Raw genomic sequence first — 26,199 nt, 5'->3', positions numbered from 1 at the left:
TATATATATATATATATATATATATATATATATATATATATATATACACAATGTATGTGTATGTATACATACATACAATTCCAAGAGGGTGTGAATTTGGGGGAGTAGAAAACCAAATCAAGTCCAGGTAACACACATGGAGATAGAAGGGAGTAGGTATATCCAAGAGAACTTTAGGCATAAAAATCAATCAGAGGAGTTGACACAGTGGCTTTGTTTGGTTATTTCCATAACCAAATAGAAATGGCCTTTGTCAGATTTTAGCTGACCTGTATTCTCACGAATAAATCATTTCTACTGGAAGTGAGTTTGGCTATAGAGTTTGACTCATTGTTTCTGAGTTCTTGTTGTTGAATCTAGTCACAGAATTTATCCCTCCCTGTGGTATGTTTGTGGTTAATGATGGTCTCCTGGACTCACCTAGCATCTTTGATTAGATCAACTCAGCTGCATTGTGACCTGTTCAGACCTAAGCATATTCAGGGCTATTACTCTTATAACTGTGAACCATCTTGTTCTATGAGTCAGCATTATCAAAATCCCAAGAGTGGATCTTGCAGTCCTGGGGGTGGCATGTGACTTCACTTGCTTTAACATCTTGGTCATGTCCATTCAGCTTGAAACGTGATGTAGACTGATCCACGCTGCCTAATTTCTCTGCTGCTCCTCAGTTGATCCCTCTTCATTTCTTTCCAGCCCGACCACCTAGCTGAAGTAGGTTTAAGTCTTCCCTAGGTGGAATAATAGAGAGCAGGATATTCCTGTCTACACTGATCGGATATGCTGGGGTTGGAATTCAGACTCTGTCAGATCCAAGCAGCCAGCCTACCTCTTTGTGATTCTTGCTTGTGCTTTCATATCTGACTGAATTCTAAACCTGGGCTTCTGTCTCTCTTCAATTGCCTTCCTCTGTTGTGACTCAGTTTACCATCTGATGTGGAGCTTCCCCTTGCCTTGGAGCAGACCTGTCACTTTGTTCTGTCTGCATTGGTAGTATCAGATCAGACACGTGTATTCCTGTGCCTATGGGGAGAGAAGAGGTCCTTCAATACCCTAAAACTGGAGTGATAGTCTGATGTGAGCCAACACATCAGTGCTGAGATCTGAGCCCAGGTCCTCTGCAAGAGGAACAATTTTTTTTTAACCACTTAGCCATCTCTCCCATCCCCAATTCTCTATTTTTCAAACCAACTCTGTGGTTCCAATATGAACCAGAAGCTAAGAATTCCCACATCCCAGTACAATCTCTGGGAACAACAAAAGAATAAAAGGAAAGAGACCATGAATAAAGTACAATTCAACTGTCCTATACCTAGGAGAGAAATTTCAGAAAGATGAAAAAACGACTTTTGATTTTACTCTACCAACAAACAGAATGTTAATGATATATAACATGATGGAAAGCGCACAGCATCTGCACATTAAACATTCTGCCAGAATCTCCATTTCTTAAGCAAGTATCTTTCATCTTAACCTTGATATGCAAGTAGTAAGTCCACAGACCAACTCCCACCCCTTCTAGAAAGGAAAACTATGACAAAAAATAGCACGGGAATAGTATTGTTTTTTAGGAAGATGTAATTATTCTGAGTTGTTTGGAACATTTTTAGAGGACACTGAATCATTGCTTCCTGGTGCTCTGATTTAGATCTTGGTAAAAGCCTCACGTGATGGTCAGACTTTCTAAAGCATTCAGTTAAAAATAGCTTGATTGCAAAACCCCAGTGTGCTCAAGAAAATTAAAATAGTTTCCTCCAGCTTCACCAAAGAATGACACACATCTCCCCCTGAAGTGGCATGACCCAAGGCAAACGGTTGAATGGAAATTCACTCATGAGCTCTGTCTTTCCTCTTCACTGCCATTTTGGTGGATGCTAATTGAAGAAAGCACCTGCATCCAGTTTTCCCTTTATTTTTGTAAATTCTTTGCTTACACCCGGACAGAAAGCTTCCTCTGCCAGTTGCGTGCTTAGGCATTGATCCAATGGAAAGATGCATAGATGGCTTGCAATTTTCCCCTTCGAGTGATGACATAAATTACTCCCCAGTGAGCTATTTGCAATGTCGTTCTTTAACCTTGACCCAATGCACATGTTCTGAGGACGGAGAACCATCAGAGCTCTACAGAGTGGAGTTGTGGGGGTCAGCCCTGCCTGTCACTCACATTTCTCCCTCTATGACTCGTCTGTGACATGGCCCATGGTTTTGAATGTAGGTAGCAGTAAAGCCACCCACCTTGGGAGAGAGCTGTTTCCACTTCAGAACAGCTTGTACTCAGCATACCAAGTATTGTGGCCTATGACTCTACACCTGTCTCAAACATCACAGCCCCTATTGGTTGGAAGAGCTGGACACATGCAGACTTGAAAATCCTCGGTAAGGTAATGGCAGGGGCTGCAGAGACAGAATGTGCTCTGTTGGGTGACCTTGACTAAAGCTCAGGTTCTCCCTAAGCCTCTTCTTTTTCTTCAGTGTTGACGTGAGGATGGTGTTCAGACCATGCCTGCCATATCTCAGCCACCACCTTCTTTTCCCCCATCTTTGGTACCTTTGTCTTTCGTGGCATTCCCTAGACATACAAGCTGGATGGACATTCATGTACACAGTTATGTGAACACTCTTGGGATAAATGGTTGAGGGGAGATGGGGAAAGGTTGGGGGAGGTCAGAAAAGAAACCAGGTTCAGAAGGGGTCTGACCTGTAGGAATGGGCCTCTGGAGCATAAATTGCATAAAATTTGTTCCATCTGGAGCAAGGAAGTAGTCTTTGGACACCCTGTTCTAAGCAGTCACTGACCCCAGGCTTTGAGAGGGGAGACCTCAGGCCAAGTGGTTTCTAGGACAGTTCTGTGAAGAAAATGCAGGTGGGAGCCTGTAACAGGTCAGGGAGGGATGCTCCAGTCCTCCTGGTACAAAAGACCCAAGGGAGCCTCTGTGGAACATCTGAAAGGTCCTTCAGAGTAAGGGATCTCCAAGGCAGAGCTGATGAGCCCCAAGCTAACTGGGCCCCCAGAGCAGCTAAGGTTTGCCCAGGATAATCTGACAAAGCAAGTGTCAGGCACGCTAAGACTGGAGCTGAGGCAATGGGGCTCTCTGGTCTCCACTCTTCTTGGGACTTCCAACAGCTTGGCTTATGGCTGAATTTAATCCCTGAGGCTTAGTCCCCACTTTTCATGAGTGAAGAGGGCCTCCTTCTGGTAGGACCTCTTTTATTTCTCTTTTATTCCACAAATTATTAAGCACATGTCTTTGATAAAAAAGGAAGCTGCAGTCAGGGATTAAATAGGCATGGTCGCCATCCAGAGTGGAACTCCCAGTGTGCATGGACTGATGGCCACAAGGTAAACCCAAGATGAAAAGGCTCTGTGTGCTCAGAAGAAAGGAGCAGTATGCTAAGATACCCTAACTCCTATGTTGGGGGATGTGGGCCAGGGAAATGACTCAGCAAGAGCTGAAGCTATGCTTGAGTTCATAATTTACATAATTTGAGTTCATAATTTAGAGGGTTAGGCTGTGGAGTTAGCAAGTCTCAGGAGGGAGGGCTGCTGTGGATGTGATGAGGAAGCAGGACAGCCAGTGATGGCCCCAGAGAGTCATTTTACGTTTAAGATTTACTCATAGTTCAAGGCACAGTCCCTGGAAGAATGTTAGCATGGTCTGATTTGCATTTTTATTGATAAAAGCTGTCTGGCTGCTGGGAAGGAAATGTGTTTTTTGAATCTTAGAATGAGAGCTAATATTTAAGTACTATTAGAGGTGCTGTGCAAGGTGACTCTACAAATATTTTTCCTTTAATCCTCAGGGCAGCTTTAAACAGGGCGTTCATTCTTTGGCATGGGCTGCCCGGTTGTCCCAGTCTCGTGGTTGAGGCCTATCCTCTGCTCCTGGACTGCCTCTGCACATCAGTTGCATGTGTGTGGCATCTGTCTCAGACCATCTGCCTTCTCCCAACTAAGTTGGGAGACTTGGTTTTTGGCTTTTTCCAAGTCTGTCAGGGTTCCCTGTCTCTTATGGCTCACCAATACTTGAGAGCTTTATGGTGGAATTTGATGGCCTCAGAAAGGAGAGTGGACTTCCTTATACATATACCCCCATCATTTCCTTTCTCCTAGACTTAATAGTACCTCTTCCCCTTTCCATTCAACTTAAGTTCCTAATGTTTAATAAGATTGGCATTAACAATAATAAAAAAAAAAAATCTGGGAACAAGTGTCTAGGGACTTCAGCAATAGGCAGATGTATACTTTGGTCCTGGTCACTTGCAGGGAACAGGCTCCTCAAACATTCCTCCCACTGGAGCCCTGCCCTTGGAAGCAGCCCAAAAGAACCTTTCCTGATGGCCTCTCTACCATGAGCCCTTGTCGACGAGGTCTCTTCTTCCTGACTCCCTGTCCTCCATCTTCTGTGGACACATCTGGCAGATTTCTTTACTTCCTTCCCTGGCATGCAATTCCTTTAGACAGTCACCCATGGGCCTCTAAGGTCATTTGGATTAGGGACCATGGTGGGGACGCTCAGATGCCCTACATAGAGGTCTATAGTCATCTGTAACCTGCACACATCCTCTTATATCCTTAACATTACCTCTAGATGGCTTATTCAATCCAATACAATGTAAGTGCTATGTGTTTGTGGATCACAAATAATCTCAAATCTCCTTGTGTTACACTGTTGGAAGCTGGTAGAACCTTTAAGACTTGGGGCCCAGTGGGAAGTCTTTGGATTATTAGACATACTAATAAAACAATTGTGGATGGAAGGTCTTTTCTTCTTCTTCTTAGCCACCAAGCGAACAGGGTTCTTCAACATGCACCCCTGCCTCATCACAAACACAGTGTGGCCAACTGATGGTGGGGGCAAAACCCTAAACCATGAACTTCAGCAGTTTCATCTTCTTATAAGTTGATGAACTCCAGTATGTTTGTTATATAGAGAGAAATCTGACTGACAAATTCTGTAAATAGTAGCCATGGTGTATTGTTTAGGGGTAATGGTAGGAAAATAAAATGTGCAGATGCGTTTCTTAGAGTATGGTGGGTAGAATCTGCAGGTGTGAAATGCACGAACACAGAGAGACCGCCAACTGTATTTGTCAAACTACTTTGCTGCTCATTCCTATACCCATCCCACCCCAGGTACACTGTTTTTCATTTCTTTTTCTTTCTTTCAGAAATTCTTCAGTGATCTAATCACTTCCCACTGTTCTTCCTGGATGTAAGGTTTTTCTGCTATTTTGATATTTTTAATCATTTCATTAGCAAATCATGAAGGAGAGGAGTCCAGACCTGAAGTTGCCTTTTTTCAAACGTCCTAGCAGTCTGGCCTCCTGCCGTCCATCACCCTGACTGTCTTCAGCCCCGAATGGACAATCATTTACCCTTGAAATGAAAACCCTCAGGCTCACATTTCTGGCATTTTTGTAGCATGATCCCCCAAGAGAAATGTATTTCTTTAAATCACACTCCAACATATTCTAAACAGGATGAGGAATTTGTACTCTTGTCTACAGATTAAATAGCAGAAGAGGTGCCAGCCGTGGGGGGACTGTGGGGTGATGATTTTATAATGAATAGCAGAGCAGCAGGCTGCAGCAGGAGGCGCCCCCGTAATTCCACATTATGTTTGGAATTCAAGTGTAGGAAAGAGTTATGGGGCTCTGCTGAGAGTTGAGGGGCCCAGCTGCTGAGGTGGTAGAGGTGGCAGGGTCTGTTCCCTTAGTGCTTGCTCTCTGCCCCTTGGTAGAGATGTCCCTCTAGACTTAGTCTGTTCTTTATGTATAAGAGGAGTCCTCTCTGATGCTTGCTGCAGACTGCCACTGCCCTGTTTTGCCATCTACTGCCTGCCCCTTGCTAATTAACACCTCATTAGCGCCTTTCCCAGATGGAGGGTGGGGGATAGAGGGCTGACAATACAAACCAGACTCCTTGGCAGGAAAGCTCCTTCTGAGTGTCAGTGGGACAGGGGCCCATCCATGGCTGTTTGCCAGTCCTGATCAGTCTTACCAAAGATTCTTTTGTGACTCCACTGTTTCAGGCTGGAGTCAAACCCAGCGCCCTATTCTGTGGTCAGAAAAGCAAGAGAAGGATGAGTGGTGTGGTTCTCCCCAAACCTGCCCCTAACACAGACCACAGTTCCACCTGCCAACTGTGAAGGTGCAGTATTCTGCTGAGTGGATGGGACCATGGCTACCAGTCATCCCTTTTTCCCAGCAGGCATTTCCTGGATTGGTGTTTTCCCACTCTTCAGGACACTGGTCTCCAAATAGGGTGTGCTTGTTCCCCAAGTGTTAGATAAGGGCAGTACTGGATGTGAATTTTCAAGTTACAAAGTTTTGCTTCTAAAATATACCTTATCAATATGTTAAAGGAAAAATTAAGGTAATTTCCCTGGGAAGTTCTAAGGTAGCAGGGTTTTACTCTGGTCATATGCTCTGGCCTTTGCAAGGCACATTCACTATCAACAATATGAAAGTGTTGGTGGGGCCTAGCAGAAGCCCATGCCTCAGTGTATGGGGTGGGGTAGTGGAGAAGGGAAGAGAAAGAGAGGGAATAAGGTAGTCAGGGAGGAGGGATAGGTGTAGAAACTTCCAGAAAGCTTAACTTCTTGTTTTGTTTTCTTTCTTCCTTTCCAAGACAGGGTTTCTTTGTGTAGCCCTGGCTGTTCTGGAACTCACTCTGTGGATCGGGCTGGCCTCGAACTCAGAGATCCACCTGCCTCTGGCTCCTGAGTGCTGCATTAAAGGCGTGTGCTACCACTGCCCAACTTAACTTCTTACATCCGTTGATTTTCTAATCTCTGTGAGAAAAACCTGAAGGAGCTCTTAGAGGAGGGAAGATTTACTTTGGCTCATGGTGTAAGGAGGGATACGGGTCCATCACAGAAGGAAGGTGTGCAGATGGGAATGTGAAGCCGCTGATTATACCAGCTCCACATCAGGGAGCAGAGAGGTGAAGACCAGTAGTTATTTGGCTTCCTCCTTCTTCCATTTTTGCTTAGTCTAGTATCCTTACCCATGCAAGGATGCCACCCACGTTCAGGGCAGGTCTTCCCTCTCAGTCTAAACTCTCTGGTGTGTCTCTCCAGTGAATTTTTTAATGCAGTCAAGTTAATAGGGAACACTAAGCCCCTTTCTCGCCAGTGTCCTACAGCCACTCCAGCCTGCCCGTAGCCTCTGGGCCTCCAAGCTCCAGCCCAGCAGGAATTCTTTGTCCCATTCTCAGACCCCCCTTTCCCAGGTCACCCATCCCTTGGGGCTCCTTCCCTTTGAGCATGACATTTTGTGGAGCCCAGAGCTCCTTCCAACAGCTCATGCTCCATCCCTGACACCCCTCTGCCGTCTCTGATCCCCAGTGCGCAGTCTCCACTCTTTCTGATCCCAGGCTGCCTCTGCGCAGACTTTCCTCTCGGCTCTTCTCCAGCTCCAGCTCAATTAGTTTTGCAGAGAGGTGGGAACAACATCTTGCCACAATATCCCAGACTGTGCTGTTGTGCTGGAACAGTAGCTTACATCTCAATGTTTCTATTGGAAGGAGGGATATCACAGATCCTTGCTCCTTACCCATCCTCTGAGGGTTCATGAACTCCTGTGCACTCTCTTCTAACAATATTATTTTGAGAAAACATTTTCTGTTATCCTGTGGGATAATCCTGGCCCATAGGTGGGATGAAACAGGGTTTTTTTTTTTCTTTCCCTCCAGTCCATTCCTGACTGAATTCATCACACTTCCAGCCCCTCTGTCTCCTCTGCTGACTTGAGTGTGGAGCATCTCATGCCATATGGGAGAACTTGTCAGTCCACGGCAACTTCCCCCTGGGTCAACTGCAGAGTTTTAAACTGTGTTAAGTGGGCAAATAGTTCTGAACTGGATGTCACTGTCTTTGCTCTACCTGGATTGCCACAGAAAACCAGGCTTGAGGAGCTGCATTTGCTACTTGGTGGCCCAAGTATCAGGAGGGGCCTAGGTTTGGTGCCTCACGGTTGTTGAGATGTCAGCAGGTTTTGTATGCTGCTTGGAGCAGTTGCTGCTGAAGGAAAGATTGGGGTAGAGACTTCTCCTCAGAGGCTGGACTCTGTTAAATCTTTAACAATACCCTAGAAAATGGGGAACAGAAGAACACATGGACATCCACAGAAATACAAAGGAATTGTGATTCAGTTTCTGTCCAGCCGTGAGTGACTATAACCTCCCAAGAAGTAGCTATAATTCTGGACAGTGCTATCAGAAACCTCTGGTGTATGAGGTACCTGGTCCCAGTAACCCACACTGCTTATCTGGGTTCACAGTTTTTAACATAGAAAAGGAGGCACATCATCACCCAAGTAGCAGTACTGTTCTGTGCCATTCAGAAAGCTCCCTCCCAGTTCCTTCACAGGCACTGCTGGTTGGTCCTACGGGTAGCTTCATAGTGACCCCAGCCAACGGCCAGCAAGAAAACAAATGCTGCAACCCACAGCTACGCAGAACCAAATCCTGCCAAGAAGCTGAGTGGGTAGAGGCTCAGCTTAGCTCAGTCTGTACCTTGATTCTGGCATTTAAGATCCTCACAGGGGAGCCCGTTGATATATGTTGAGAGGAGGAGAGTATTTGAGAGCTGATAAGCTTGGGCGTGTTGGTGTGGATGTGATTTCCTTATTTCCAGAAGGATTTCAGAGAAGAGAAGGGAGGGACTTTCTCACTCCTCAGGGTTTCAGCTTCCAGTTAGTCTCCAAGTGTTTGCTGCAAGCTGAACCGCTGAATGTGGCCCATTCAGGGCTCTTAGTGAGTGCTGGCCTGTAAGGAGTTCAGGCCAAACACTATCAGGTACAGCCAAAAGCTCCATTTGGGCCACAGAAAACATTTCTGTGGAAGACTGGAGCTTTCTAACTGTGTGTGAACATTACCCACCCACCCCACCTTGCTGGACTGAACTCACGTGAACTTGAAACCTCAATGATCAAGTCCAGCTGTATTCCCTACCCTCCTGGGAGCAGATACTGCATTGATGGCATACTTAGCTTTTAGGAGCTTTTATAGCATTACCCTCTATCCTGAAAAATAAACTGAAGCTTTGTCTATGAGCAGTCAGGCTTGAGTGAAAGCCAGGAGGCAGCCTGAGGTGCTTAGCATCTGTGAGGTGGGGCTCCTTTCTTGCTAGGATTCTTCCTTTGCTACCACTTTGTAGAGGGTGAGTGGGTGGATTATCTGTTGCTCACAGTACCATGTTTTGAGAACGAAAGCTAACTGGCAGTGTAATAGCTAAAAGCCTGGACCACCGCAAGCAAAACAGGAAGATGTGGTTGCAGTTGTAACCGTGCCTGCTTTGAGAGAACTGTTCTTTCTATAACTCCACCCAAATGGACATGTAAACTTTCACCTCCCTGACCCCACTCTCCTAGGAACTGCTGAGACAGACTAGAATGATCCAAAAGACTCTATTAAGTCAAAGGAAAAAGCAAAAAGCAATAAACAAATACACAGAAAGAATTGCCAAACCAAACCAAAGCCTGATTTCCCTAGTTTAGGTCTCTGACCCTGAAACAGACACAGGCTATCCACAGTCCCTTGCAGATGGCTGACCTTGTGTCCCCTCACTGCCCATCTGCTTCTGTCTGGTGGGTATTATCTTGTCTTCTGTCATGGGGCATCAAGCTCTTATGCAGGAGTTGGATTGTGCAGTGTATAGCCCATCCCCCTACTCCTCAGCTGTGGACACCATCTTTGTTGAGTTATTGAATGTACCTGGACTTCAGTTTCCTCCTGGGAAAAAATAAAGCCTACTGGTATGAGCAAGGAGAGACATTGTTGAGAATGTCTGCCTAGAGCATATACAGAAGTGAGCTGCGCTGTCCATACCATCTTCCCAATAGTAAGCTACAGGGAATTAATCTGTTTGCCTTTACTCTGCTTCAACAGTTTCTGGTATGTCAGTGGTAAGGCATTTTTTCCCCCACTAAGGCTGGCTTCTAAATGTCCTTCTTCATTCTTGTTCTAGTTGATTTCTGTTGTTGTGATAAAACACTCTTACAAAAATCAGCTTAGGAAAAAAGAAGAGTTTACTTCACTTTTACATTTCCCAGGTTATAACCCATCATTGAGGGAAGTCAGAGCAGGAACCTGAGGCAGGAGCCATGGAGCAGTGTCACGTCCTAGTTCTCTCTCTCTCTCTTTCTCTCTCTCTTGTCCTCTTGCTCTCTTGTTCTCTCACCCTCACTGTTGCTCATGCTCAGCTAGCTTTTTTATATAGTCCAAGTTCACCTGCCTAGGGGTGGTGATACCCACAATGGGTTAGGGGTCTTTCATGTCTATCGCCAGTCAAGAAAATCCTTCAGAGAGTCTGATCTGGCCAATCCTTCCATTTAAACTCTGTCAGATGATTTTAGGCTGTGTCAATTTGAGAGCCGAGCCTAACTAGGACAGTGTTCCTCCATGGTAGAGCACTGTGAGCTACTTTTTATTATACATTTATTATATGGTCACAAAAAATTATATATATAGATATTTGTTGTGTAATATTGGATCTTGTGTAGACCGTGTGGTTAATTCTCTAGCTCTGTTATGTTAAAGGCCACTGACTTAGTCCTTGTTCTATTGCTGTGAAGAGATACCATGACCCAGGCAACTATAAAACAAAGCATTTATTTGGGGGCCTGCTTACAGGTTTAGAGGGTTAGTCCATTATCATCATGGCAGGAAGCAGGCAGGCGTGGTGCTAGAACAGGAGCTGAGAGCTTTACATCTTGATCCAGAGGCAGCAGTCAGAGAGAAAAAGACAGAGACAGACAAAAAACTAGGTATCTTAGTTAGGGTTTATATTCTTGTGAAGAGTATACCAGCACCACACAACTCTTAAAGAGGACAACATCTGGTTGGGGCCAGCTTATACTGTATCATCATGGCAGAAAGCATGGCAGCATCCGGGCAGGCGTGGTGCTGGAGAGGTAACTACATCTGGATCAACAGGCAACAGGACGAGAGAATAATACTGTACCTGACTTTAGCATTTGAATCCTCAAAGCCCACCTCCAGTGAATACTTTGTCCAACAAGGCAAGAGCCATTTTCATTTGTTGGGGGCCATTTTCATTCAAACCACCACAGTGGGCCTGGCATGGGTTTCTTAAATTTCAAAGCTCACTCCAGGTGACACCTCTGCCAACAAAGTCATAGCCACTGCAACAAGGTCACACCTCCTAACCCTTCCAAACAGTTCATCAACTGGCACTGAGCACACAAACACATGAGGGCACTTGCATTCAAACTACCACAGCCACAGAGCCTCATATTAATCTTGGCGGTTTGATTGAAAATGGAGAAAACTGAGATTGAGCTTGTGACCTTGCACAAAAGAGGGGTGGAGAAATTCGTTGGCTGTAAGACATGAACACCAGAAGGACACACTCCTGTGTTTTGTGTTCCCACTGCTCTTCTGAAGTTATAGATCTAGTTTTCCCATGACACAGTGCTGCTGCAATCCCCAAGATTGCTGCTCAGATCCGCAAGAAAAGGAGAAGAGAGTGGTGAAGCTTACACATTGTCTGTGGCCTGCTTAGAATACCAGTTTTACACCCAGTCTCTGTGGCAGAAGGTGGGTGAGAGGCCTAGGGGCTAACAGAAGTGAGCCCAGCTTGAATGAGGTGCTTAGCCTTCAACCGATCTCTGTGGCCAGGCTGGAGAGCTCTTGTAAGAAGATGGCAGCTCTTTTCCCCGTGTTCATAATAAAGAGAACTAGCCTGAGCACCATTCTAAAAATGCATTGCAATAGGAAGCAACTGGTAGATAGACTAGCAGGTGTCTCCACACAGCTCCGCTGCCCTCCATGCTCTTCCTTTGCTTTGGAGAGGAACTGGCTTGACCAGAACTGGTGAAGAGATTAATGCATGACCCAAACTCCTGCCATACATTATGAAAGATGAGGGAATTGTACCTACCTGCTGTGATCTGAGTGTTGTCTCCCTATTCCCATATTGACGCTTTCCCTCACTGTGAGATAGGGCCTGTAGGTGGTGATTATCCCGTGAGGGCCTGATGCGGTTAGTACCTGTGTCAGCTATTTTTGTGTCTCTGTGACCAAAACTTGCAACAGAAATAACTTAAGGAAGGAGATGTTTGTTTTGTCTCAGAATTTCGTAAAGTTCAGGCCATAACAGCCGGGTCAATCAGCAGGACATCAGTGGCAATAGGATTGTGTGCCAAAGGCAGCTGCTTAGTCTCACAGTAGACAGTAAATGGAGCAAAGCAGGACCAGGAATTGGGCACCACTTCCGCAAGAAAGACCCCATGTCCTAGAGATTCAATATCCTTCCCAACACTGTCAGTTTCAGAATGAGCACTCAAAACATGAGCCTGTGGGGGACATTTCTGGTTCAGACCACAATGCTCCGAGGAGACAGACTCGTGGGAGCCTGCTTGCCTCTTTGTCCTCACAAAGATGCAGTGGTAAGATGAGATCTATGAAGAACAGGCCTTCATCAGACATCAGATCTGCCCTGTTCTTGAACTTCTCAGCCTCCAGAACTGTGGACAATAAAGTCGACTGTTTACAAGTTACCCTGTCAGGCAGGCATTTTGTTACAGCATTCCAGAAGGTTAAAACACACCTTTCGTGGTGGAGAGCCTGTTTTCTCATACTCTCTCAGGCTCGCTGCACACTGCTTGGGTTCCTGAGCTGGGGTAGGGTGCTTTTTCCTGTGTGCACAGCTGCTAGGATGGTGGGGTCAACCTTTTGAGAAAAGGAACACATTATCGCTGGAACACCAACGAAAGTATCTTCAACCCAAGTCCCCTTTTCAGGGGACCACACATTTTTGGAACCACATCAAATATTGTCATGTTGTGGGGCCATTACTTCGTTTTTGTCACTAGGTATCTTTTTTCTTGTTTTTCTCCCTTGCTATCTTGGTTTTCCTTTTTAAAACCAAGATAAGATGTTTTTGGTTTTCTCAAGGTTCTTTTGATGAAATATTTCTAATTTATATTTGTATTTCTCTTGTAGCCTGGGGAGCATTTTTATGTGCACAGAGTCTTCTTTTGTAATCTTATCCAAGACAAACTTCTGATTCTTCTTTTTCAAAAAGTCACTACTAAGAAAAATAAAACGTAAAAGCCAGCTTACCAAAAATGTTACAAAAGGAACATACGCTCGCAGGAAAAGGTACATTGCTCTAGAATCTTTTAAATGTCTCTTAGTAAAGGGTCAGGTCGTGGATAGCTTTGTGGACTATGTAGTCTCTACCACAGTCACTCAACTTGGTCATTGTAGTTTGAATGTAGCCATGGATCAGAAACAAATGAGTGAGCAGAACTGTTTTTCATTAAAGCTTTATTTACAAAAGCAGATGGTGGGCCAGATTTCAGCTAACCCTAGTTCTCAAGCATTTCCTGCTTTTTAACTATGTGGGAAATATTACAGTTCAAAACTTTAAGGTGGATGGTTGACATTTTTATCACCATTTCATGGGCATGGTGGTTTGAACGAAAATGGCCACCATAGGCTGATAGGGAATGGCACTATTAGGAGTGTGGCCTTGTTGGAGTAGGTGTGGCCTTGTTGGAGGAATGTGCCACTGATAAGCTTTGAAGTTTAGCCAGGCCTCGTGTCACTCTCTCTTCCTGCTACCTGAGGATCCAGATGTAGAACTTTAAGCTACCTCTCCAGCACCATGTCTGCCTGCGTGCTGCCATGTTTCCTGCCATGATGATAATGGACTAAACCTCTGAACAGTAAGCCAGCCCCAATTAAATGCTTTCCTTTATGAGAGTAGCTGTGGTCACAGTGTCACTTCACAGCGATAAAACCCTAACTACGGCAGTGGGGTAGAGCAACTGAATGCGTAAGTGTTGAGAGTGAGGCTCACTATGGGCTTTGGAGGTCTGAGATGAAAAATGGTGAGGCTAGTCTAATGATGAAGTGATTTCATGGTGGAGAACTCATCCTAAGCTGAGATAATATACATATGAATATGTACATTTGCACACACATATCATGCATTTGCAAGCACATTTGCACATGTGTAGACACAGATACACATATGAATACACATGTGTACATATATACAAGCACGTACACACATATATACACACAGATACACATACATGCCTGTATACACATGCACACATATGTATATACAAATGCAGATAGAAGCACACATAGATGTACACACATGCACATATATACACACAGATATACAAACATGCACACCCATGCACACATGCAAATGCGTTTGTACATATACACAAACATGTATGTATGTATACATGTACCAACATGTAAATATGTGTGTGCATATAGATGTTCACCACACTACCCTCCCCATATGGAAAATCGTGGAATAAGTTAAATATTCAGGGGTAAATTCTCCATGCAAAATATTATAAAACCATGAAAATGAAATTTGTTATAAAATCCTTTATTAGTTTATGCTAAGTGACAGGAGGTGGGAAAGTGTATCCATGAAACCTCAGCTAATTAAAATAAAGAGCAAGCATGTAGAGAAAAAGATTGACAGTAAGTGCGCCTACATGGAAAGTATGTTTTTTTTTTCTCTGTAGAAATTTGTCTGGGATTTTACTTGATGAGTGTATGAATATATGGATATGGGTGTGGGTGGCGTAGAACGCTCTAGTGTTCTACAAGTGATCATGTTACTTACAGAACAGAAAAGCGTCTCAGGAGAAAAATACTAGACTAAGTTCATATAGCTCTCAGCCTGGGGCTCCATATTCTGAGGCTGGCTTGATGTCCTGTCCTCCAGAGAAGCCGGGGCAGGGGCTGCACCAGACCACAGGCCTCAGAGATGTACCGCTCTGGCTCTCTGCTCCATAAGGCTGTCTTCTTGGGGCTCACAGAGTGCTGCCTAGACCTGTCAGCACTTGGCACTCTAGCCTAGTGGACCCCTGGTATAAGTCAGATCTTCACATAACCCTATAAAGTAGGAGTATGTGACCCTATTTTTGAGTCAAAGAAATGAAGAATGTAAGTGACCTGTTCAAACTCTCATACTTGCCTTATGAAGCAGCTATGTCTTGGATCCTTCTCTCCGTTCCTTTTGAAATAGCATGCTTCACTGTTCTCACTCACTGCTGGCTCTTCTTTGTATAACAGATCAGAAAGGTGGCTGTTTTTTGATGTATTAGAAAGTGCTTGGGGGCCCTGTGGTAAAAGCTGCTTTTGCATGACTTGAGTCCTCCTGGCTTAGGTGCCAGGGTGCCAGGGCCACAGAGAAGCTTCTCGTGTATTTACTAGAAAACGGATGCCTGTATGACTAGATTCTCACAGAATTCAAAGAACAAGGAAACGGCATGTAAGTCGTTACTTTACTCATCTCTGTGACAAAAGTGTCTATGGAGCAGCTTCATAGAGGAAAGGCTTATGTTAGTTCACAGTTTAAGTCCGTCATAGAGGGAAAATCGTGGTGGAGTTCATGGTGATAGAAGCATATGTCCAAGCTTCTTACATTATGGCCGGACCAGAACAGAGTCAGACCTGAAGCAGGGCCAAGAGTTTACCTGGAAGATTGGCCTCCAGTGGCCAGTAGATGTGATGGCAAGGGAGGGGCTCCCTGGAGGAGACCAGCAGTGCAGGGATGGATGAGAGTACTGAGTTGGGGAGTGTTAGAAAATGGACTCTGAGACTCCAGTACATGATGGCAGGTCTTGAAGTGAGGAGAAAGAAAGGGAGTGATTTGCCAAATTCTAAACTAAAAGAGGAATGGGTTGTGATATGGCTCAGTAGTAGAGTGCTTGCCAAGCATGTGCAAAGTCCTGGGCTCTGTCCACAGCACCTCTAGAATGATGAAAACATTTAAAGTGAAGGAGGAAGCGCGGCTGTTCCTCGAAGACTGCAGTAACAGAGGAGTGGCAGGTTGGCACAGCAGATGCCAGGGCAGAATGGGCCTGGGACTGAGGGAGAGAGCTAGTCTGTGTGTGTGGAAGCAAGAGCTTCCTGTCCCAGGGTTCTGCTGTTTGGAAGGCAAGAGATGAGCTTGGTTCTTCCTGAGGCATTGGCTGAGGGAATCTCTGAAGAGCTGAGTGTTCACAGGTCAGCTTATTTCAGAGGGAAGCATTTAGAGGGCACTTGTAAGACATGTTTATGGGAAGGAGAGAAAGGGGCGTGGACCACACATGATGAAAATAATGACTAGGGGGTGCAACCAAGGAAAGCAGGAGGGAATGTGGAAGGTGGGATGAGCCAGAGACACAAGTGTGAGAGAACAAGTCCTCTCACCTGGGGCTACAGATAATGCTCAGCAGTGCTTGCCTAACATGAGGAAAGCTCTCTGTTCAGCCCCCAGAACTTCATGAAAACATGTCATCCTGTTCATGAAGAGGATGAGGGCAGAGGAGAGACTCTGGAAGAAGTCATCTTTGGCCTGGACATCCAGACCAACCAGCCCCAAGGCTTCATGGGTCAAAAACTTAAACATCAACATGAGGTCCGTGTTCATTCCTTCTGGAATCCCACTGTGAGCCAGCCTAAGCCCCAGAGCCTGTAAGCAGAGGCACAGTCATATCAGCTCACATAGGGATTCAGCGCCCAATACCAGGGATGGGCACCTGCCTTCACATATCTCCACTACGACTGTATTTGTCAGATCCAGTTCATACACTCCTTTTCAGGAGTACACCTACAGGACAGTTAAGCATGCTTGCATTCCTGAGAAGCCTGGAGATGGGGCTCGCTGGGCTCAAGGAAACCCGAGAAGCACGTGGAGAAACAAACGTTGGGGCAGTTGTCTCTCAGGATCCCCACAGCAGATCATAGGAGATGTGTTTGTTCATTTCCTCATGTTGCGCCACGAGCCGGCTCCGCAGCTGGGATTTATTTTCAGAGCACTTTGGAATTTGACAGACCCTCTGGCCTCCTGCTTCACAGCTGAAACCTTTTGCCATTTGGTTGATGATGAAGCAAGTGAAAAGATGCTGTCTGTGAGTGAGACAGACAGGTGTCAAAAGCAGAGTCGCAGACGGCAGTCAGCGGAGCTCTGGGTCTGCTCTGCAAGGTCACCAACAGCGCTCAAGTTCAGTGTTGCCTCCAGGGGGAGTTGAAGTCTGTGGGCACACACCTTGCTTAGAGGTGCCCCTCAGCAGTGCCTAGTGTTGATACAGAACACTCCACCTTACAGAGCTGTGCACCACATCTGCAGAGAAGGCTGCCGTGTCCCAGAGTACTGCAGGGGTGAAGAGAGCGAGCTGATAGGCCCAGCCCAAAACAGTCCCAACACAGTGCCGGAGAGCCAGCTCAGGAAAGCACAGCGTGCCTCAGCACTTTGGGTCAGGGAAGTGACTAAATGTCTTGCACATATTTGTCCTTCATCTCCTGTCTCCATTAGCACAGCAAGCCCAAACTGGGGGTGAGGTATTTCTCAATGCTCTTCTCTTTCTAGTGAGAGGGACTCAAAGGAGGGGGCTCTCGGGCCACTTTCTTATACCCTGTATCCTTCGTTAGCATTTGTCTCTGTTTCAAAGTCTGTTCTCTCCTGTCCTATTTCATTCTTTTCTATTTAGTTCCTTCCTATCTCCCCATACCCTTCTCTTAGATTAGTGCATTTGTTAGTGCTGAGTGATTATTTGTGATTACTGAGGTAACAAGTGGGTATCGTCATGAAATGCTTGGAGAAAAGCGCTGCTCAGGGCCAAGAGAGCGTCCAGGAGCACACTGGGGGACCATGCATTGCACCAGGTGTCCAGGCCCCAGGCAAAGCCGAGAAGGGTCATGAGGTGAGCAGAGCTCAGCCTGTATACTTTCATACTGGGGTATGGGGTGTGGATTTTTGAAGACCACAGGTAAGGAGCAGGAGAGATGTTCAAGAAAGGGCATGACTGTGTGTTTAAGTCTACCATGTTGACTGTATATCACTCCGCCTTACTTCTCTCACTGAACTTTGATCTAGGCTGCCAGCCATCAAGTCCCAGAAACCCTCCTGTCTCCATTTCCCAATGCCCCTGAGGTTACAAACCTATGTAGCCATGTCCAGCTGTTTTACATGGGTGCTGAGGTCTGGACTCGGGTTGTCATGCTTGCACAGAAAGTACTCTTTCCCACCGAGCCATCTCTTCAGTCCCTCCTGCTCTTAAGTGGAGGACTTGGGCGGTTGAGTAGTAGGCTTGAAGACCATGGAGAAAGGGCAGCTTTGAAAGGACGACACATTTGCCCCTCGGAATGATAAAATGTCTGTGATGCCTAAGAGACATCCAGACACATTGAAGCTTCTAAGAGGGGGTCTGGCTGCATGGTGCTCATTGAATGTGCTGAGAAACACTGTTCAAGGCCACGGGGAAGGCTGTGAGAACCACAGCGGTGGTGTTCTGCAGTGAGGGAAGAGATAGGACTGAACTCTGACCCCAACAAAGAAAGACAGAAATTTAGAACCAAAGAAAGGGTGGGTGAGACCAGCTGGTGGGGAATTACTAAGAATGAACAACAGAGTCAAGAGAATTCTTTCTGGACCCATTCAGCAGAGTTCTTACCAAAGGAACGCAGGCCACGGTGATAAGATAGCAATGGAGGTCAGATACTAAGGGTGGGGATTTTGCCCAGTAGTGTTCCTCAGCTTCCCACTACTATGATAAAATATCTGGCATAATTATGAAAGATAACGTGTTTTCTTTGGTTCATGGCTTTGGAGGTTCCAGTCAGAGAATGGTGGCCTGGATCATGCTTTGGATCTCTGATAGATGTGCTGTATGACAGTGGTGGGGTTGGGTGCAGCGCATACCTGCCTGACTCACAAGCTAGGCCGTACAAGGAGGAACAGTCCATGGTCCCACAATCTTCAGACACATCCTCAGTGACCTAAGGACCACTACTAGGCTCCACCTTTTAAATTTTCACCATATTCAGTAATGCCATTCTGGGGACCAAGTATTTGAGACATGGACTTTGAGGTTACTCCGGCAAACTTCTAACACTGACTTAACTTAAGGAGTCTTTCTAAAACTGTACCCTTTGGGCCAGTAGAGGAAGCCAAATTCGGAGCCCAGCTTAACGGGACAGCTCTACCAGACAGAGGACTTTGAGTGGCTGCTGTAGAAGAAGACATTAGGTCATTGGCATCCAGAGCTGACCTCTGAGACTTTGACAAGAATAAAACTCTACAAGGGATGTGTAGGCAGAAGAGATAGAGATAGAAGAAAAGATAGAAGAGATGGAGAGCCTAGAGAAGGAAAAGACCAGAGGGTGCCGGAAAGGAGTGAGAAACCCAGGTTGGGAGGGCTGAATCTCCCTATGCATCCGCCTGCAACTCACTCAGTAGACTAGGCTGGCCTTAACACCCCAAGGTCCACCTACCATGCCTGCCATGATGTTTTTGTTGTTGTTGTTTGTATTTGTTTTGTTTTTTAAGGAGATCTATGTATAGTTCACAAATTTCAGCAAAGCAGCCAGATCAAATAAAGGAAAGATGTGTTTTGGATTCAGCATGGGGAAGCTGTCGGTGACCTTGGCAGAGGCTGTTTGCATGGGCTGGGGGAGGAGGTGGCCAAACTAGAGTGACTTGAAGTACAGGCATCCAGAAGTACAGCTGACAAGTAGAAATTGCACTGAAGAAAACAAGGCCTCGTGAACCGTATGGATTCCATTTCTCTGTGAGTTTCTGCCAAAGAACACTGGGGATGCCAAGAAAAAAAGTCTGTGCAGCCTTGCCTGGCTTGACCTGGCGTGGCAGAGCTTTGGAGAACTCTCCCCCTTCCATCTCAACCCTAATCTCAGGCAGAGGCTCACACGCCACTGTATTTCTCTCTCCCTCAGGCCGCATCCTGGACCTGAAGACCGGGACAGTGAAGAAGGAAGGACAGCAGTCGTCCATGCGCATGTGTATGGGCTCTCGGCGCTCCTTCATCTGTAGGATGAGGTTTGTTGGCTGGCAGAGGCCAAGGCCTTGTGCTCCTGACTTCAGACAAGAAATATATCCCAGTTCTTGATCCAGCATGAGAATGCTCCCTTTCTGCCGCCTATCCATTTTAGTAATCCACCGTTTCTCATCCATCCCATTTTCACACCTTTGTGTGCTGTATTATCCTTTCTCTGTTTCTTGTTCTTTAAAATTTTTGTTTTGGTCTTTTAATATAGCCCTAACTATCCTGGAACTTGCTATGTAGATGAGGCTGGGCTCATCAACTCACAAAGATTCAATTGCCTCTGTGTCCTGTGTGAAAAGTGTGTACTATGACACCAGTACTTTTTTTTTGTCCTTTTGCGGGGAGATTGTGCTGGGGATTGAACCCAGGACTTGCTCCCAGGCAAGTGCTCTGCCATTGAGCTGTTCTTCAGCCCTTGGCTTTTGGGGACAAGATTTCTCTGTGCAGTGTAGGCTGGCTTGGGACTTCTGATCCTCCTGCTTCTACCTCCTTAGCCCTATTACATTGTAATAACCCTACTCCTCTGTGCCTCTTGATTTTCTTTCCTAACTGTCTTTCAAGGCCTTCCACATGCCATGCCTCTCCAGATTCTGTATTCTTCAACATGGTTTGTGCTGAAACCACTGATCTCGTGCCTCATCATACCTTTTTAACTCGCCCCCAACTGTTATTGATTAGATTTCTTTGTTTGTTTGATTTTGTTTTGTGTTCTTGAGGAAGGCTCTCATGTGTCCCAGGCTGGCATCAAATATATATAGCTGCAGATGACGTTGAAGTTCTGATCTTCCTGCATCCACTTCCTAAGGTCTGAGATGACAGGTGTGGGCCTCCATGCCTGGTAGGATATTGGAGTTCACAGAGAGAACTTCTACTGATTCACTGAGCCATATCCCACTCCCTGTTGATTTGTATTTAAATCAACGAGCAAATGGCTTGGCTTCATAATTCAATCACACTACCCTAAGGATAGAGACTGATTTATACTTTTTTGGCTTTTTCGTTTTTTATAAGATAGCCACTTCTGTAGCCCAGTCCAACCTCCAACTCTCGAGCCTCCTATCTTAGCCTCCTGAGAACCGAGATTAAAAGCTTAAGCCACCTTGCCCAGATGATTTATGGCTCTTTGCACCTCCCTCACTTTCAAGAGAATGTTTTGTATATAGTTACTGTTTGAATTCATGGAAGATTGGGTCCAAGACTCCTTACCACTAGCAAAGTCTGAAAGGGAAAGGGGTAGAGAGACAAAGAGGAGGGAAAGAGACTGTTCTGCTTCTTAGTGAAGAAAAAGAAAGGCCAAGGTAGCTTTTTGTACCATTCAGATGACAGCAGGTATTGAGATATATAATATAGTTGCAGATATATATTAGGACACACAGCCAGCCACACGCAGGGTATAAAATAAGGAGATAGGTCAGATATGTGTTTGTCCCCTTGGAGAAATGGGGTACTGTTACTAAGATGAGAAAGGTGGCTGGGAGCGTCTTTAGAGTGAAGGGGAGTGGTCATCCTTCCTAGACTGAGATGTTAACCAGATAACTAAATGGAAAAAGATAAGAAGCCAGTTGGCTACGTAACTCTGAAACCCAGAGGAGAAGCAAGGGATGAAGAAAGACTCAGGGATGGACATTGAGATGGCAGCTGAACTGAGAGGACAGTCGCCGGGAGGCAGTTTAAAGAGGATACTTTAGGACAGCACTTGGGGAGAGCGTTGGCCCTGCTCCACCAATGGCAGAAAGCTGAGCTGAGCATCCAGGCAGGGAGGAGGGAACAGAGAGGACTAAGGAAGAATCTGAAATGCCGCTACTGAGTCCCAAAGGCAGGATCTGGGGCTTCAAGGCTGCTTCTCAGAATGAGAAACAAGAGAAACTGGAGCTACAGGCAGGCAAGCAAGGCAGACTCAGCCTCCTCTGCCCAGCCTGCCCTGGCATGTGCTTACCCTGGGCTATCTTCAAACACCTCTCCTAACCAGTGTAGGATTCTGCATCCATCTTGGTTTAATAGCATTGCCGACACCTTTCCTCAGCCCTTCCTCCTCCCCTTCAAGCTATGTGATCCCACTGACGTGCCCGTCCCAGACAGGCACAGCAGAGCCACTAGCTAATGTCACTTTTACTCAGTTGTCTGCTGCCTGAAGTGACTTAGCACTTGCATATCTTGTGGGTCCTATAAACTTCTAAAGAGAAAATGCTTTTAAATATTAATTTTTTTCTGATTCAAAGTAATCTTTTAAAGCTGTATATGTTTTAACGAAGTCAATTTATCATGGCTGGAGAGATAGCTGTGTTACTTTAAAAGAAGAACAAGTCTAGCATGATAGTGTGTACACTTGTAATCCCTGTGATGGGGAGGTGGAGACAGGCAGATTTCTGAAGTTTGCTGGCCACTCGGCAAATCCTAGGTGAGAGACCATGTCTCTAAAAACAAGCGAATGCCACTTGAGGAAGAACAGCTAAAATTGTCCTCTGGCTTTCACACAGATATGTGTGCATCTCTGAACTCATATGCCTGTATACATGTATACACACACACACACACACACACACACACACACACACACACCCAGAGAGAGAGAGAGAGAGAGAGAGAGAGAGAGAGAGAGAGAGATACAACTCTACAAGTCATATCTCCAATGTAATTTAGTGAGGGGTGACCTACATTCCTCACCCTAAGTGTGTCTTTTACAAAACATCACTTTAGAGGACAGGTGAGAGAGCTGCTTTTTCTCCTGCATCTGCTCCTCTCCAGGTTGGATGCTGGACCTCTGCCAGAAAGCCCTGATGAAACTCCTTCACCCGCCTCAGGCGACAAGATGGCACTGGGGTGGCAGTGCATAAATGGTCTCTGATTTAGGGATAGAGTTCCACTGGCTGCCGACTTTGTGTTGTGGATGAGCCAGACATAGGACTCATCTGCACAGCAGCCATCCAGAAACAACACATTATCAGCTAATGCAGTCGGTCACAGAAGGGTCCTCCCATCATAGCTCGGGGGCAGTTAGCAAGCCCAAGCGATATAAATTTTTAATTATACCCTCCCAGACAATCCTGTGAATCAATTGCTTGGAGGCATCAAGTACACTGTTTCTATCAGCAGCTTATGGTGCCACTGTCACCACCGAGATTATTCCATCTCTCCAAGCCCAGGGGTACCTCCAGAGAATGTGCTCATAGTTGCTCATTGGAGTATTACTCCCAAGATGCTCAGAATGGCTGGAGAGGTGTGCAGCACTTTGTTCTGCTTAGAGCATGACATCATCAACAAAGCAACACTATTTCCTCAGGACACAGTCTGCCAGAAAGGGGCAAAGGGCCTTGTTGGCATCCCTGAGAGGCAATGTCACAGATGTACCCTGCTGTGAAAGCCACTCCAGTGCTGGCAGCTCTCCAAGGTCGCAAAGCATAATTGGGCTTTTTTTTTTTTTTTTTTTTTTTTTTTGTATTGCAAATAAAGACATCCAGGCTGGCATTGGTCATGCAGTTGGGAAATAGAAAGGCACTAAGCGAACAGGCATGCCAAGTGGTGTCCAGAGCTTGGATGCTTCATACCTAGGATGCTGAGAGAACCATTAAGAAGTGATCAGAGAGGTCCTACCATTGTGGAGAGTGCTTCATCCTCTGGGCTCCAAAGAGAGGCCTCTAGGCAGACCTAATTCTGTCTATTAGTCCCTTGTCTCCACTCTCCCTTTTGCCACCAGCAGGCTTCCAGCTGTGTAGCTGTTCCTAGAGCCAGCATGGTGGTGGTGGTGGGGGGGTGTCCACAGTGTGATGCTCAAGCCTGGGAAGACGCTACTGTTCATCAGCTGGCAACATCTGTTTTGAGTTGGTATCTCTGCTCAGGCCTGAGGAGACACTGCTGCCGTCATCACCCTCCTCCTTTCCACAGAGCCACTGGCTCCACTGAAGTGATCTGTGGGACCAAAGCTGGCCAGGCTTTCCTTTAGTCCTTCTGTAAGTCTCTCGTGCTGAGATGGGCTGTGATATGTTTCTCGTGCATTGAAAAACTGGCCAAACTCTAATGTCAAGTAAAAGTCAAAACCCAGCAAGCCCACTTCTGCACTTTGGAAGGATAATAGCCGTGGGACTCCCAGAACACAGGACACTTGAGAACCATCTACTTGATAGCAGGGTTACTCTTCAACATGTGCAGGAATAGAAAGTGAGGGGAGGGGAGAAATTCTTCAAGTGCTGGTCCTACCTAGCAGCTTTCGTGTCACTTGGTCTTTGACAGCAGCGTGTAGTGGCACGCAGGAGCAGCAGTGGAAGGCATCTTTTAGTGTTAGGGCTTTTGTGTAGGCCTTGGGTAAAAGGATCCTTAGCCCTGCCAGTGTTGAAGCTCGTGTGCTGGTCTAAGACACTGAAATTCCTCAGCTCTTGCTACAGCTGGCATTACAGTTTCCAGGCAATCTAGGTATCACATTCTTCAGCCTTTGATAACAGCTGGGTTTACAGCTCCCAGGCCTGCGCTGCTGAGACATTTGACCCTAAAGGCCTGACAATATATAATTGTTCCAACCATCAGACCTGCAGTGTCTCTCCTCTGACTACGCAGGCTTCTAGCCTGCTGCTGTCGAGGGCCACCCTGCCGTTTGTGCAGCTCAGCCCTTTGGTGACTTAGCTGTTGCTAGCTAGCACTGCTGCTCTAGTGCCTCTGCCTTCACTGATGCTCTCTTATCTCTGCTATTTCTTTCTTTCTTTTTTTTTTTTTTGTGCATCATTAGCTCAAGCTGTAATAATAAGAAGTAATTAAGAAAAGACTACTCCAGAAAAGCCTTTCATTGGGCTTAATGTAATAGCAGGAGAGGCACACAAGAGTGTCTCTCTGCCAGCTCTCCAAGTGAGCTGAAGAGTCCGCTATGTAGCCAAAAGGATGTTTGCATCCATTATAGCAAGGCTTGCAAGCAAATGCAGGCTAGTGTTTGCCCCAGTCACAAGCTTACCCCTCTTCTAGGCCACCAGAAGTACTCTCCGCCTGGCATAGGTAGACAATATACTAGGGTCATCTAGAGTTCAACAAGGCTTTTAACAGTTAAAAAAATTCCAGTAAGAACTATTTCAAATAACTCTGGCTAGCGCTTCACCATCAAGAGTAGTTTTTTACAAGGTGTCTATGAAGAGTTCGGAGCAGCCAGTGCTCGCATAAGGGTAGTCCGACTGGCTGTTTGATTAGTATTCATATTGCTCAAGATAGTCTCAGGTACAAGAAGTCCAATGGCCATGGGTGAGAATTTTTAATTGCTTCCCCTCCATTTGTAATAAATACCTTCACTTATAGGAAAGTAAACATCATAAAGAGTGTTTACTAATTAAAGAACTCATCATTCCTGTTGAGGATATGTCTCAGTCAAATAATTGCCTTATAAGCTAAGACCTGAGCCTGATCCTCAGAGCCCGTATGAAAAAAACTGGGTGTGGTGGCACACTTTAGTAATCCGAGCATCGGAGATGAAAAACCAGGATGGTCCCTGGGGCTCAGCCGCCAGCCAGCCTCACTTGGTAAGCTGCTTGACAGGGAGAAACATTACCACAAAAGAAAAAGTTAGCATGGCACCTGAGCGCATCCTCTGGCCAGGATGTGTATCCTCCAGATACACATGCACACATGTAACACCTGCACACACTTGAGCACACGAAGAAGTGACACTGACAGTGATTTTAACCCTCGTCTGTCTCAGCAGCACCGTGCCTCATATAGTCACTGCACCCTCCCTGGTTCTAATAACATGTGTTGACTCTTAGGTGTGGAAATGCACCCTTGGATCACCTGCCTTTGAACAGAATAACCACCATGAGGAAAAGGTTCAGGTGGGCATTCCTTTCTGTGCTGTACCTGGGGACTGTGCTAGGAAATGGCTCACTGGCCCCACACTGGGGGATTAGTTCAGCTTGAAGAGAGGCTAAGAATGGAGAACCATGAGGACATGTGTTAGGGTGGCCATGCCCAGGGTGAGAACTGGGAGTTGGGTGGAATTTATGTGTGACTTTCAGGCCCTGTTGAAGGACGAGGTCAGGATGGTGGGAAATGAAGATTTAAATCCATTAATCAAACGGGTAGCTTAGATACAAAAGGGCTTATCAGCAGCTTGCCTTGTTCTCATGAAATGAAGACAACTTCATGTATGTCCTTTTTCAGAAATGGCCTTGGCCCTGTAAAAGAAGGAGAAGCCCAGTATGCTGTGGTCCACTGCACAGGTTACATCAAGGCTTGGCCACCAGCAGGTGAGCAGCGTTGCTGTTGTATTTCCAAGAAGGTGAAGGAGCCTTCATCCCCAACTGTAATATTGGGTTAAGAATATTCTTGGGAAAAAAGCAGGAAAGTATTTTGTGTGTGTGTGTGTGTGTGTGTGTGTGTGTGTGTGTGTGTGTGTGT

The 26,199-nt window shown here is 45.9% G+C and overlaps 1 protein-coding gene across 4 annotated transcripts in view; it reads left to right on the top strand.

Annotated features, from left to right (window-relative positions):
• Arnt2 (aryl hydrocarbon receptor nuclear translocator 2) overlaps nt 1-26,199 on the top strand; it is a 153,340-nt gene that overhangs the window by 65,944 nt on the left and 61,197 nt on the right. For all 4 annotated transcript variants that reach the window (XM_055623203.1, XM_055623204.1, XM_055623201.1 and 1 more), the window contains 3 exons: nt 19,724-19,826; nt 25,569-25,634; nt 25,963-26,048. In XM_055623203.1, the coding sequence (XP_055479178.1) occupies nt 19,724-19,826; nt 25,569-25,634; nt 25,963-26,048 (255 nt within the window). The remainder of the gene's footprint in view (nt 1-19,723; nt 19,827-25,568; nt 25,635-25,962; nt 26,049-26,199) is intronic.

Source organism: Psammomys obesus, unplaced genomic scaffold (assembly GCF_907164565.1).
Source record: "Psammomys obesus unplaced genomic scaffold, mPsaObe1.curated_primary_1811, whole genome shotgun sequence".
Taxonomy (NCBI): domain Eukaryota; kingdom Metazoa; phylum Chordata; class Mammalia; order Rodentia; family Muridae; genus Psammomys; species Psammomys obesus.
This window is presented reverse-complemented; position numbering and strand designations above follow the sequence as displayed.